The following is a 13,801-nucleotide window of genomic DNA, read 5'->3' as shown; positions in this document are numbered from 1 at the left end:
AATACATTTTGTTCGAAATTAAATTTTTAAAAACAAAGTTGGTGTTCAATATATTCAATTTATTGATTTTATCATAGCACTGAACATTATTATTTCGAAATTAAATATTTCCGGTTGTGTTTGAGCAAAACTAGACTTTCGAAATTGTCGCACAATAGTCGATTACGCCGAGGTGTAAAAATCATGTTCGACTGACTGAACACTCGTTCTACTGCGGCCGAGGCTGATAATGTTGTATTATGTCGGTAAAATACATTTCTAATATTCGGATATTCGTTCAAAATTGATATTTCTTTCTTTGAAATTAATCTCATTTTTGAATTCCACAAAGAAATAATATCTATTTCTAGTAGAACATAATAATTTATTTCGAAATATGTTTTGTTGAATAACTTTTCACAAATTTGTATTAAGTTGTACTTGCAGTTAAGTAAACGACAATGAATCATCTCAACAAACAATTCAATTTGATTTTTATCTACTTTTTCAATATAATAGATAGATAGATATGTAAAAAATAATAAGTATATAGATTTAGATATAGATTTTTCGATATTTATTCAAGTATCTAGATACAGATATAGATATGTATCTATCTAATCTATATCTATTTTTTCAGATATAGATGTATCTATGAAAAACACTGCACACAATACAGATACGCTAGCATAGGTCTGCGCGAATGGCTATTTGATTGCATACGCTAATGTGATTAAAATGTTCAACTATCAGCACAAGCATCGTGTCAGTAGAGCTTATGTTTACATTGAAAATACTAGTTATTATTGTTATCAATTCATACTCGTGTGATTTAAGGTGGGTTGACAAAATGGCTATTCATAATATGAAACAAGCACTTCGACTAATTGTTTTTTGCACAATATTTACCCTAACGACGTTTGTTCAATGGAATGTAATGAGTCAGCCTTTGTAGATGGAGAAATATCTATTTTGAATTCAGGTAAAACTAATTTCGTTTACTAGGTTTACTAATACTCTTTTAATTATTTCAAAAAATCAAAAAACAAGTAATTCAATTGTGTCGAAAAAGTCAGTTGCATTTCAGTTTTTAAGGTGTGAACGTCTTACGGAAAAAAGTAAAGAAAGTTGTTGTAATTGATTTTCTTGAACCAAACACGGTGTGATCGTTGACGTTTTATTCGAACAGACAAGTGCAGTGAAGATGAAAATTAAAACTAATTGCCATTGTGAGGATGCTAAAAGCCAAAATAATAGAAAAGAATCGAAGCAGAATGAAGACAAAGATCGAAATAAAAGAAACGGTGCTGTTGATACTGCTGAAGAAGTGAATCTACCCGACATAAAAGATGACTTACCACCAAGCATTTTCAAGCTCGACATCGATTGCTGCGAAGAACTGTTCGAATATCTGCCGCTAAGAGATCTACACTCGCTTGGCCAAACGTGTAAGAGAATGCATCGATTTACCGGATATTTTGTTCGAGAGAATTACAAGTCGACGTGGTTTCAATGGGAGAATGGAAACTTTACCCAATTTTGGCCCGACGAAGGCAACATGAATGGTTTCGTCGAATTTATTTCAAGACTAAGAATTATGAGCGACACCTTGAAGAGATTCGCACAATTCGTACCGAAATTCAAATCGATCAAAGAACTGAAATTGGATTTAAACGGCGGTCAAATTGATTGCATCCAAGGAATTTTGCCAAAATGCGAGAAAATTTATTTATCAATTTATCGTGATATGTTTGCCGATGATTTATACGATTTATACGGGGATATTCTCATGTTTTGTACAAATTTAACGCATTTTAAAGTGAATGTGAATAGTATTAGTGATGTTAGCTTTGAAAACGATAACAATTGGATGCTTCATGAATATCCGAAACTAGAGTACCTCGATTTACACTCAAACACAGCGGTGAAGCCACCGATTGGTATGATCAAAAGATTTTTTGCACTTAATCGAGGAATTCGACGTTTTCAGACGAATGTTGCATGTCTGTGGGATATTCGCCATTGGCTCTTGAACACTAACATTAAGCTGGATGAACTTTCAGTTAATTGTTTGCACCTAAATTCGATCGATGATCAGCTGAAAAAAGGACTTATCGATTTATTGAATACACTCTATGAACGGGGCTTCTATAAACGTTTATCTTTACACGATATGAGTGATTTTGAATGCGATAGATTAGTCACGACTCGCATACCACCCGCAATATATATGTTCATATGTGCAGGCATTTCCTCGGCATTTCCACCATTGAATATAAAAGAATTTGGAATATTTGCAATAGACGATGCCGATGATTTGGAAACATTTTTGGCAAATAATATTTCGACTATCGAACGGATCAAAATTCAGTATTTGAAAACCTTTGACAATATATTATTTGCCATTCGAAAGTCAAAAAATCTCAGAGAAATTAACATTAAATTCTTAGATAACAAATATTCCTTGGATTTGATAACATTGAACAATGAAAGAGAAAAGCTGATCGGTGCGAGCAACGTGACGATAAACTTGAGTAGACACAATTATGATCCAAAAATGAAAATGACACATTTTGATTTAGTTAGGATCAAATGCAGCAGATGAAATCAAATTTAAATCATTCTTTTAATTTTCTTTTTTTTTCGGTTCAGAATTTTTCAACTAGATGAGAGTTTTTTTTTATCGATTCGAATCCTTCTGTGGGTGAGATTGAGAGTTAGAGACTCACTCACTTTGTCCGCAGCAATATTATATATAGAACACCTTAAGTTCCATGCCACCAATCGGTTATCACTTATCAGTTTTATGAGAACGTAGAAAACCGAGACAATCCGAGACAAACAAATCAAAGAAAAATCATACTGTTCTTCTCTCAATCTCACCCATGAAAGTTTAATTGTTGAAATTGTTTAAATTGATTCTTCTTCACTTAGTAAGATGCATTCTGTGAAGTTTTTTGTAAACTTTATACCATCGATATTGTTTGAATGAATACCTACATATTTTTATGCAAATGATTGTTATTGGTGATCATGATTGGTTTTCAATTACTTTATGGCGAAATTTTTCAATAAAGAAAGAAAATTCTGTAATGTTTGGCTTCATTTTATTTCGAACATATGTATTTATTTAAAGCAGTATTCAAACTTTTAATAAAAACTTCACTTTTTCAATGCAAATACGGTTTGAAAACGCAAAATTAAATAGAAAACGGTAAGAAAAAAAAGAAGGCTTCTTTTATTTCGATTTAGTTTTATTGCAATTTAAAAATACTGTTGTCACTGTTGGACTTCAATCTTCGGAAGGTCTAATGATGGATAAGATTAGACAAATAGGTCGATATATGCAAAATATGTCCTATATTAGTTTCGCCAGTAAAAATTCTTTATGGCCTCTTATCGACACGACAGGTAGTAGAACTATATGTCCATATTTGGTTATACCACGTCATAAAATATGCAGGGGAATAATTTTCTCATTTTAAGGTGTTTCCTCTGCCAATACAGATGAGACAGAATCAGTTGCATTTCAGTGTTTGAATCGAAAACATCTTACATAAAATATTTCAAAAATTTTCAGAACTATTTTTCTGTTGGATCAAAAAATTGTGAACATTTACCTTGTTTATTTCGTCAATTAAAATGGATCGAAATCGTCGCGAAGAAGGAGATAAAATCAATGCAAAGAGATTGAAACTAAACGAAGGGAAGATGAAATGAACAGTTTAAATGCAAATGACTAGACACCTAAAGGTAAACGGGAATGGAACGTATTTCCTTTTTCACTACCCCCTGTGTCTTATATAAAATCTGGATCTGTACAACCTGTTTGAATTTTTATCTTTGGGTAATATTCGCAAAAGATCATTGATCTACGCGACGGTTCTGGTCTTGGACGATTATCACGCCCTTGACCAAAACCCCCATTCTAATCCATACATCCATACAAACAAAGGGGAAGTTCCACACGTATCAATGGTTAGAGTTGAAAAAGTGAATGTAGCCAAGGAGGATTGTATAAACATTTATCATTAAACTGCGAATTGTGTTTTTATTTTCAGGTCACACTTCCGACATTGGGATTAAAACAATTTGAATTTTATTTCATACTTGATTCTAATAATCTCGAAACTCTTCTGGCAAACAATGTTTCGACTATCGAGCGGATTAAAGCAGATGGTTGTTATTTCTTACATATATTAAATTGGGTGCAGACATTGAAGAACCTGAAAGAAATTCAAATTGGTTGGGTCTTCGGACGATATTTCGATGCGGCAAGATTGAGAGAAGAACGAGAAAATTTAGTCGGTGCGAGCAGTGTGACGATTTACATAAAAAAAGTCAAATTAATCCAATAATGGAAACGACTGATCCTGGACTGGTCAATATCAAATGGAATAAATAAAATTCAAGGAAATTCTGATCATATTCAAATATCTTTACCGCGATTCCTTTGTTAAAGTCATATTCAGAATATATTTTTTCAGCCAATTCTAGTTCAGTTCATTGACCTTAATCATGATGAGGTAATTGTATCAACTATAATAATAATTCTTCACGTTCACTTCCTTTGTACATCACGCTATTTTTATGTTGACTCGAAAAATCAGTATTTCATGTCGCAACTAAACTATTTTAATTATTTTAAACTTGAAAATTCAATTTTTTCTACAATATAGAGAAAAACTAGATGTGATCAAAAGATATTTTTCTTCAAATTTTGATTAGTTTTACAAGTACAAAATACTACAAAGTATAAGATTATTTGAAACAACAGTTACAATCTGGAAATCGGTCTAATGATAGATTAGACTCGACAAATCAGCCGATATATGCAAAATATATCCTTAATTAGTCTGGACACCAACAATTCTTTATGACTTCTTCTTATTATGGCCACGGCAGGTAGTAGAATAATACATTAACATTTCGTTATACCAAGTCATGAAACATGCATAGAAATATTTTTTTCATTTTAAGAAGTTTCCTCTGCCAATACAGATGAGACAGAATCAGTTGCATTACAGTGTTTGAGTTGAAAACATCTTACATAAAATATCCGAACTCTTTTTCTTGTGGACCAAAAAGTTGTGAACGTTGACCCTGTTTATTATATTCTTTAAAATAATTCGCAGACCTGATGATAGTGATGATGAGAGTGGAACTGGTGCACAGAGATTGAAGCTGAACGAGGAGATGGAACTAAATGAAAGAACCGATGCAGTTGCTCTTAACGATACTAAAGATGGGAATTTATTAGACGCAAACTATGATTCACCACCAAGCATTTTCAAGCTCGACATCGATTGTTGCGAGGAACTCTTCGAATATTTACCTCTGGATGATCTACACTCATTTGGGCAAACGTGCAAAAGAATGCATCAATTCACCGGATATTTTGTTCGGGAAAATTACAAATCCACGAAGTTTTATTGGGAAAATCGAAACCTTTTCCATTGTCATTCTAAAGGGGGCAACATAAATGGTTTTATTGAATTTATTCCGAAACTGATTATCTCGAGTAATACCGCGACTGAGCTTGCAGAATTTGCACCAAGATTTAAATCGATCAAGGAATTGACGTTGAAGTTAACCAGTCGTCGAATTGATGGTATTGTAGAGATTTTACACCGATGCGAAAAAATTTAAATACTTAACTGTGACGATACTTTCACTGGTGATTTATATGGAAATATTCTGAGGTTTTGTACAAATTTGAAGCATTTAGAAGTGTTTGTGGGTGGGAAACGTGATGGAACGATTGAAAATGTTTTCAACTGGCTACATTATGAATATTCACATCTAGAATCTATGGATTTGACATGTTTATATAGGATAGTACCCACAAATGAACAGATCACAACATTTTTGACCTTAAACAAAGGTATTCGAAAAATTGGAATCACCTCTGAATATCTTTTAGATCATCAAGAGTGGATATTGACCAGTAATTTAAAACTGACCAAACTTTCGGTTGAGTGTCTCAGTACTCTTCTTTCCAGAGATTTACGAAGAATCGAGTTATTGATCGAGCTATTGAACAAACTTTATGAACAGGGTTTCTATGAACGTGTGTCAATAGTCGACGCGGTATTTTTTCAAAGGTATCAAAACACATTGGAACAAATTAAGGCACCTCTTACTGTGGACTATTTAATTCATCCAACTCTACTTCCTATGGTGGATTTGAAAGGATTGAACATGGGTTATCATTTTCAAGAATCTAATTTACAAGCGAACAATGTTGACAGTCGAATCGAGTGGATCAAGTTCGGCATATTGGACTCTAAGCATATTTTACATTTCATTCAAATATTCAAGAAACTGAAGAAAATTCAAATCGAACATTTGGCCGGCGATAAGTCAATTGATTTGGCAACACTGAATAAGGAACGACGAAAGTTAGTCGGAGCGAACAGTGTGACGATTTACTTAAGCAGACAGGATTATAATCCAAGAATGAAATTGACTCATTTTGAACTGGTGAAAATCAAAAGCTTCGGGTAAAAGAAAATTTTAAATTTCCATAATGATATCGATAATTTTTCATTTTATTGTTCAGTTCGGATTTTCTACCTTCACAAATATCCAGAATATATTGTGAAATGCCTGTTCCTGAGCTGAATTTACCGACTCAAATACCTGATGCATGGATGGAATATGGCTGGTGAAGAAGCCACAATAATTTTAGATAAAAACGCGATAAAATAACGCATCAGGTGCCTATGTCAAGAAATTAAGCTCAGGAAAGTGTATAGCAGGCATTTCACAATCAACTGATATTATCATAATTTGAAACTAATTACTTTTCATTCGATAGATTTAGAGTTTCACACTGTTTTTAAAAATTTGAATCCAAATTCGGATCGACTCAACCTTTAATTTCGCAGGAAATCCAATGTCCAGTGGATTCAAATCACGTTAATAACACCGTTCGACAAATTTCAACTTTTTTTCTCGCACAAGAGAAATTCCGATGGCGTTTGTTAGAGGACCTCAAAACAAACACTTCTACATCATTAGTTTGTTCGAAACCACGTCTAGATTTTTTTTTATCGATTTCGGTAGTTCTTCTGGGAACCTGAAAAATCAGCGGAATTTTCTTACACTCAAAACATCGTTTTTTGCACATTTCTTGGCTGGTATTTATCGAAAATGATTAAAACGATTGAAATTACAATAATACATTGAATTCAACCCATCTGGTGAGAGCTTTGAGGCAAAATGTCGAGAAAATAGTCTATTTTTCCAGTTTTTCGACCAAAGCTCGAGCAGTATACATTTTTTTCACTTACTATGTTCGGCAATATTGTAGCCAGAGTATAGCTGAGCAATACTCCTGAACATATTAACTCGAAAAATCAACATCCAATCCACTTTATTGGCTCAAAATCACTTTTCGCTATAAAACGGTATTTTTGTGCATTTTCGAAGTCCTGAAACTTCTCAACTGCTTAAAATAGAACAATAGTGTCTGAAGAAAATTTTTAGTACTCCTCAAGAAATTTTCAGGCCAAGTACTAAAAAGTACTAAAAAGAACTAAAAGTGTACTAAAAAGTACTAAATTGTTTTAAACACTTTGGATGGCTCCGGTCAACTCTGGGTGATGAAAAACTCTACTAACTCGTGTTAAATACTCCGTTTTGGACCGTAGTAAACACTAGTGTTTGGTACTTATCCGGAAAATTGAAGTTTCAATCAAAAAATGACCAGCATAATCCATTAAATTGTAACATCTTCGGACCATGACCTTTTCGATTGAAACTTCAATTTTCCGGATAAGAACCAAACACTAGTGTTTACTACGGTCCAAAACGGAGTATTTAACACGAGTTAGTAGAGTTTTTCATCACCCAGAGTTGACCGGAGCCATCCAAAGTGTTTAAAACAATTTAGTACTTTTTAGTACATTTTTAGTTCTTTTTAGTACTTTTTAGTACTTGGCCTGAAAATTTCTTGAGGAGTACTAAAAATTTTCTTCAGACACTATTGTTCTATTTTAAGCAGTTGAGAAGTTTCAGGACTTCGAAAATGCACAAAAATACCGTTTTATAGCGAAAAGTGATTTTGAGCCAATAAAGTGGATTGGATGTTGATTTTTCGAGTTAATATGTTCAGGAGTATTGCTCAGCTATACTCTGGCTACAATATTGCCGAACATAGTAAGTGAAAAAAATGTATACTGCTCGAGCTTTGGTCGAAAAACTGGAAAAATAGACTATTTTCTCGACATTTTGCCTCAAAGCTCTCACCAGATGGGTTGAATTCAATGTATTATTGTAGTTTCAATCGTTTTAATCATTTTCAATAAATACCAGCCAAGAAATGTGCAGAAAACGATGTTTTGAGTGTAAGGAAATTCCGCTGATTTTTCAGGTTCCCAGAAGAACTACCGAAATCGATAAAAAAAAATCTAGACGTGGTTCCGGACATTCTAATGATGCAGAAGTGTTTGTTTTGAGGTCCTCTAACAAACGCCATTGGAATTTCTCTTGTGCGAAAACATGTGTTGTACGGTGTAATACAAAGTGACTCAAATCCTCTTGATTTGGCCACCTTGAATAAGAAACGAGAAATGTTCTGACGTTATTCATTTACGTGCTTCATTTCTTCGTTAAAAATATTAGATTTTGGATTGGTCCATATTGAATGACATACAAGTAAGCGGAACTTATTCAATTATATTCATAACTATGCTCCTTCGTATCTGATGTACAGTCTACAACTATGTGACTTTTCATTAGATGTAATTGTGCATATTTAGTTTGCATTTGTTTGCAAGAAAAAATATTATTATTTTGATTTCCTTATTTGTATCAGGCATTAGTTTGAGTCTAATAATTGTGACCGTATCGCTTATTTATTTTATTTTTATTGATTTATAATGGTGTTGAAAACAGGAAAATTCATTACACTTCAAACATATTGTCGCCTTTCTTCATTCAAATCATTCAGATATCAAAAATGTTACTCTATTTAAGATTCTCTCACTCTAACTTCAATTGTAAACAGAAAAATATCAAGTAAATAAAGCAAAATTCATTCAAACGATATTTTGTATGTTTTTACTCATTTCAATTTAATCATTTCTCTCTTCAATTTTCAGAAACAAGTATGCACTTCTTCGGTGCAAATAAGTTCATGCGTCTGAAGATTATAGCACATTTTGTCTCCTTAACAGTTGATATCAGAATAGTTCTAAATTTCAGAATAAATTATTCAAAATCAAAATATTCAATTCTATGAATTCACTTGCAGTAACATCAAAATATTATTCATTTTTTTCGTTATGAGTTCAATGGCTTGCTTTGTTTGTCCAAAAAAGCATATAACTTGACTTATTAAATTCAACCAAATATTGAATGTTATCGTACATTACATCGATTCCATGTTCCTCCATTACATTCAACGCAATGACAACAAAACATGGTATCAAAAGGTAAGGTGTGCGTTTGATGGTTTAAAAGTGACAACATAAAAGATAATTCAACAATTTACTCGGCGATTTTTTAATCTTCCAACCAAAAAATGATGAGTTCTTTAAATTCAAATCGTGTCAAAGATATGAAGCGCAAGTAAAAGTGGTCGATCGAACGGTGAGACATGATTCAGGTAGACGAAAGAAGTTGATTTGTTTACATTCCGGGCGTTTGCGATCAGAAGTGGCGTTGATTGTTGTGCATTTAAATTGATGGTCTTGATTTTGACATAAATTTTCGTAATCGTTACGTTGTTCGTACGGCATTTTCATGCGTTGGTCAGAAAAAATTATGGAAAAAAAACACACTCACTTCATTCAATCTTAAAAAAATATGGAGCCGTATGCATATATAATGTGATTTCCGAGAATCGTGAGACTGAGTCGAATAAGAAAAATGCTCGCCGGATCAGTGAAGTGTTAAAATGCCCAGAAGAAAATGTGGCTAAAAACACGTTGTGCATCGTCGTACAGCCAAATAGGGTAACAAATCATGTTGGAGCCGTGCGTTGCATCTTAATTAAGGGCCCAACATCGAAAGGTTCTCGTCGATTTCCTTGAATTTAATGTGGCGCGCATAATTTATCATCAGTCGAATCGAATGTTGGAATGAGTCAGGTGTCGAATTCTAACGGAATTTCATTTCATTCACCAACAAACATTTCTATTCCTCATCATTTCATCGACTTTTTTTTTACTACTCATCAATTTTTTATGTTTTTATGGACATTTTATTGTCTTTGTTAAACCAGTTTTTGTTTTTTCAATAAGAATTGAAAGGAAAACCCAATTGAAGCGTATATTTTGATTCATATTTTATTTACGTATCGATCATTTGATTAACCTTTTGGTCGAGTCAAGCATTTATGACAAAACTTTGATTCCGAAAAAATTCTAATTAATAATTTACGAGTGAATGAAGCAGTTTGTTGTGTAGAAATGAAGGGACGTAGTCAGTGACATCTAGATGCAAATGGCTGAACTGTGGCGACGACTGGAACTGTTTGTTCAGAAAAAGCTAAAATTACTGTAGTTCCCCTTCGGTGAGTTGTTCGATCAAAGAGGGGAATCGATGCGTTTTTGTTGCCGTCGGCAGTATCTCGGTTCATTTTTTTTTTGGCAACGGAAGTGAACTTGAATTCGGGCATAAAATCGATTCAGTTTTTTTTCGCTCGTAATTTCGACTCAGTTTTTTTTTCTTTACTTTCCCACTCTGCTGTGTTGCTCTGCGAGAGAGAACTCCTTGCAAAAAGTCGCTCTTTATATCCCGGCAACTTTCAATTTCCATACTAAAAGTAGCAGAACTTTGGCCAAGTTTTTAAACACACTTTGTGAACAATATTTCGTGGAAGAAAAAAGAAGGCGCTCGTGTTTTGAGATTCCATTTTCAGTGAATTTCGAAGTGAGTCAGAACGACGATGAAACTGAAATTCAACGGTGAACGATGGAATTCAACGGTGAACGAATGGGAGTTTGATGAAATTCAAGACTCTGTTTTTAAGATCAACACATCTTGTGTTTCGTTGAAGAAAAAAAAACGAAGCAACCACGAAAAAAAATGGTGGAAAATGGAGCAACATGCATAGAGCGAGTGTTGTTTGTCGATTTGCTGCAAGACAGTTCCGGATGTACAAGAGTCACATCAAGCGACTGAACTTCTTGGAATGTAATTTATATTTGAGAAGAAGTGAAAAAATAAACACATCGCACCGAAAGAAGAACCGAAAATGAGTCCGGAAGACTTGAGACACGCACAAACACACCGAAAATGTATTAACATTACAAACACGAAGCGCACCGCGAGTCAAAATAGAACAAAAATTGTACGAAGCCTCAACACATTCAACTTGGCAGAACATAGCGTTAATATCGACACGGAACAGATGCAAGAGACAATTTCACCGTTATGTACTGCGGCAGAAAAATGAATGGCACCCAAATGTGTACATAAACTGCTGACGTTATTGTCGCTCAGTTTTTCCATGTAATCGAGAGTTGAACGAAAGAAAGGAAAAAAAATACACAAACACACACGAGCCTTTTTGATTATGTACTTGGCAAGCAAATAAACGACACGTCAACATGGATGCAATGGCCTCAACGCGCCATTCGCAACTGAACACCAAAACCGTCTCCCTTGTGTGTGCACATAGAATTCCGAACACAGCATATACATATAACACAACAAACACTTTTATTTAACAATAGCACCCGAAACGGTTCTCACTTCCATTTTATGTATTGTGTATGCGGTGCGTGTGTTTGTGTGCAGCAACAGAGAGATCGATATGCGAGTGAGGGCATATAATATGACGGATGTTCATGTATATTTCATAAAAACGAAAAACACGCTCATTATAAGTACACTGATATGCAAACAGTCCCTTGAGTACATTTCGAATGAACAAGCAGAGCAAAAGAAGAGAGTGAGTGCAAAAAATACAGCACAGCACGATGATGGAAATTATTAAAATGCGTATTTCGATGGCATCGCAAAGGGATTCATTCATTTCAAATATATGCCGACGATAGCGAACAAAAGAGAGCCCCCGTCGTATCAGATATTCACAACAAAATACACGTAATTGAAACTCACACCGACGAGGAGTTTTTTTTTAAGTCCGATTTAATGGACCTAAACGCACATTTTCTAAGAAGGGTTCCATTTCAGTTCAGCATTCTTTTTTTCTCGCACGAAATATTAAAAGGATTATGCAAGGAAATTTCAAAATTTAATGAACACTCTTCGTGATAGTCAGTCTTGACGTGAAATGATACGTTTCCTCCTTAATTCTTAGGCGAATGATTCTGGATTTATCAGGGTGAAAGGTACATTGACCTACGATTTCAGGTTACGGTTGAATGTCTTTATTTCGACGTGAAACTTCTATTCAATGAGCTAAAATTATGAGTCTTTTCACACTCTTCAGAGCTTCCGGAATTATTTTTAGATTTGTATAGAAAATTTTGCTGCTATTGTATTGTATTTTATTTCTACTTTTTAGTGAATGAGTCTACTTTTGAAGTTGTAATATATGGTAAATACCTCGAGACGAAATGAAAATGTTCCATTTTTGGATGAAATTTTCAGTCAACCGATTTTTCGAAGTCCCTCGGCTATTTCAGTGGATATTTCAAGATTCTTGGCTATTTTATATCAAATCGTCATAAACTCACGGCATAATCTATATCTTTATCTTCATCTCCATTGTTTATTGGTAAAAGGCAATACTGCCATGAGATGCATACTTGAACCAGGGCTTAAAGAGTGAATCAAATCCAAAATGGTGAATCAAAATTTAAAAATGTGAATCAAAATATGCCAAACGGTGAATTAAGAATTCACCGATAAAATATTAATTTGATGTCTTTTTTTTTTAAAAAATTCGCGACATTCGAACGTCAAATATATTTGATGTGATGGATATTGCAGTTTCAACCGGTTTATTTGAATTTTGCCGCTCATTTACTTGATATGATCTCATTAATACTAAATATATTTGATAATAATTACCCAATTTTCAACCCAAATTCGGAACTGTTTGGAACAACAATAAATGAACGGAATTGCACACATATCAAGGATTTTTTTAAATCTTTAACTTTCTTTCTTGATTTTTATGCCACTGTGGATTTTGAATTAACCCTCCCCGCCCCCCTTTCGATTTCAGAAAATGTGATTCAAAGAAAATCCTTATTTTAAGCTCTGACTTGAACTGAAAAAATGTTACGAAAAGTCAAACGCTAGATAAAAATGCTTTACTACAAATCAATCGGAGTTATAAATTTTGGTCTAAATTTTGCTATATTAAAATGGTCCAGGCTATTTTTCAAAGTTTCTTCTTAAAAATTTATTTAAAAAATGCCTCTAATGTAAACGTATTTCCTAGGTGATCGACTAGTGACATTTGACACTCTATCTCCCTCCCCAGATGAAGAATTCGGTTATTTTTTCTTTTAAAATAAAGTTTGAAATGTGTATTTTCCAATGAGAATATTACAAAATCAATGAAAAGATTTCAAATTGGTCGGATCGAGCAACGAATGAAAACAGAATTTCGGAAAAAAATCCCTAAGAAATACCCACTTGTATTCGATCACTATTTTAAAGAAAATGGGACGCACATCTCACGAATCGTGAAGTCTACTGTTATTTTTAGAGCAAAATTGATAATATTTGATCACGCAATGAACAAAATGAGAATCCTGGTAGTTAATGGGTTAAAGCCTTAAAAATCATTCAAATATTAATCGGACAACAGAAGGATCGTTGGCTGAAGGAAAATCAGGCAACCGATTTCGATTTTCTACGATTGTATCAAAGCCATTTCCTACACGGTTGA

General features: G+C 33.7%; 1 protein-coding gene across 1 annotated transcript; it reads left to right on the top strand.

Annotated features, from left to right (window-relative positions):
• Positions 1 to 632: 632 nt before the first annotated feature.
• Positions 633 to 4,470, top strand: LOC129569834 (uncharacterized). The gene is made up of 2 exons (XM_055449012.1): positions 633 to 3,957; positions 4,041 to 4,470. Exon 1 carries the CDS (start codon positions 1,184 to 1,186, stop codon positions 2,582 to 2,584), a length of 1,401 nt encoding a protein of 466 aa, XP_055304987.1. The 5' UTR covers positions 633 to 1,183; the 3' UTR covers positions 2,585 to 3,957; positions 4,041 to 4,470.
• Positions 4,471 to 13,801: the final 9,331 nt, after the last annotated feature.

Source organism: Sitodiplosis mosellana, unplaced genomic scaffold (genome assembly GCF_009176505.1).
Source record: "Sitodiplosis mosellana isolate CC-2019 unplaced genomic scaffold, AAFC_SMos_1.0 Smas_scaffold_46, whole genome shotgun sequence".
Lineage (NCBI taxonomy): Eukaryota > Metazoa > Arthropoda > Insecta > Diptera > Cecidomyiidae > Sitodiplosis > Sitodiplosis mosellana.
Note: the sequence above shows the minus strand (reverse complement) of the source record. Positions and strands in the feature narration are given on the sequence as shown.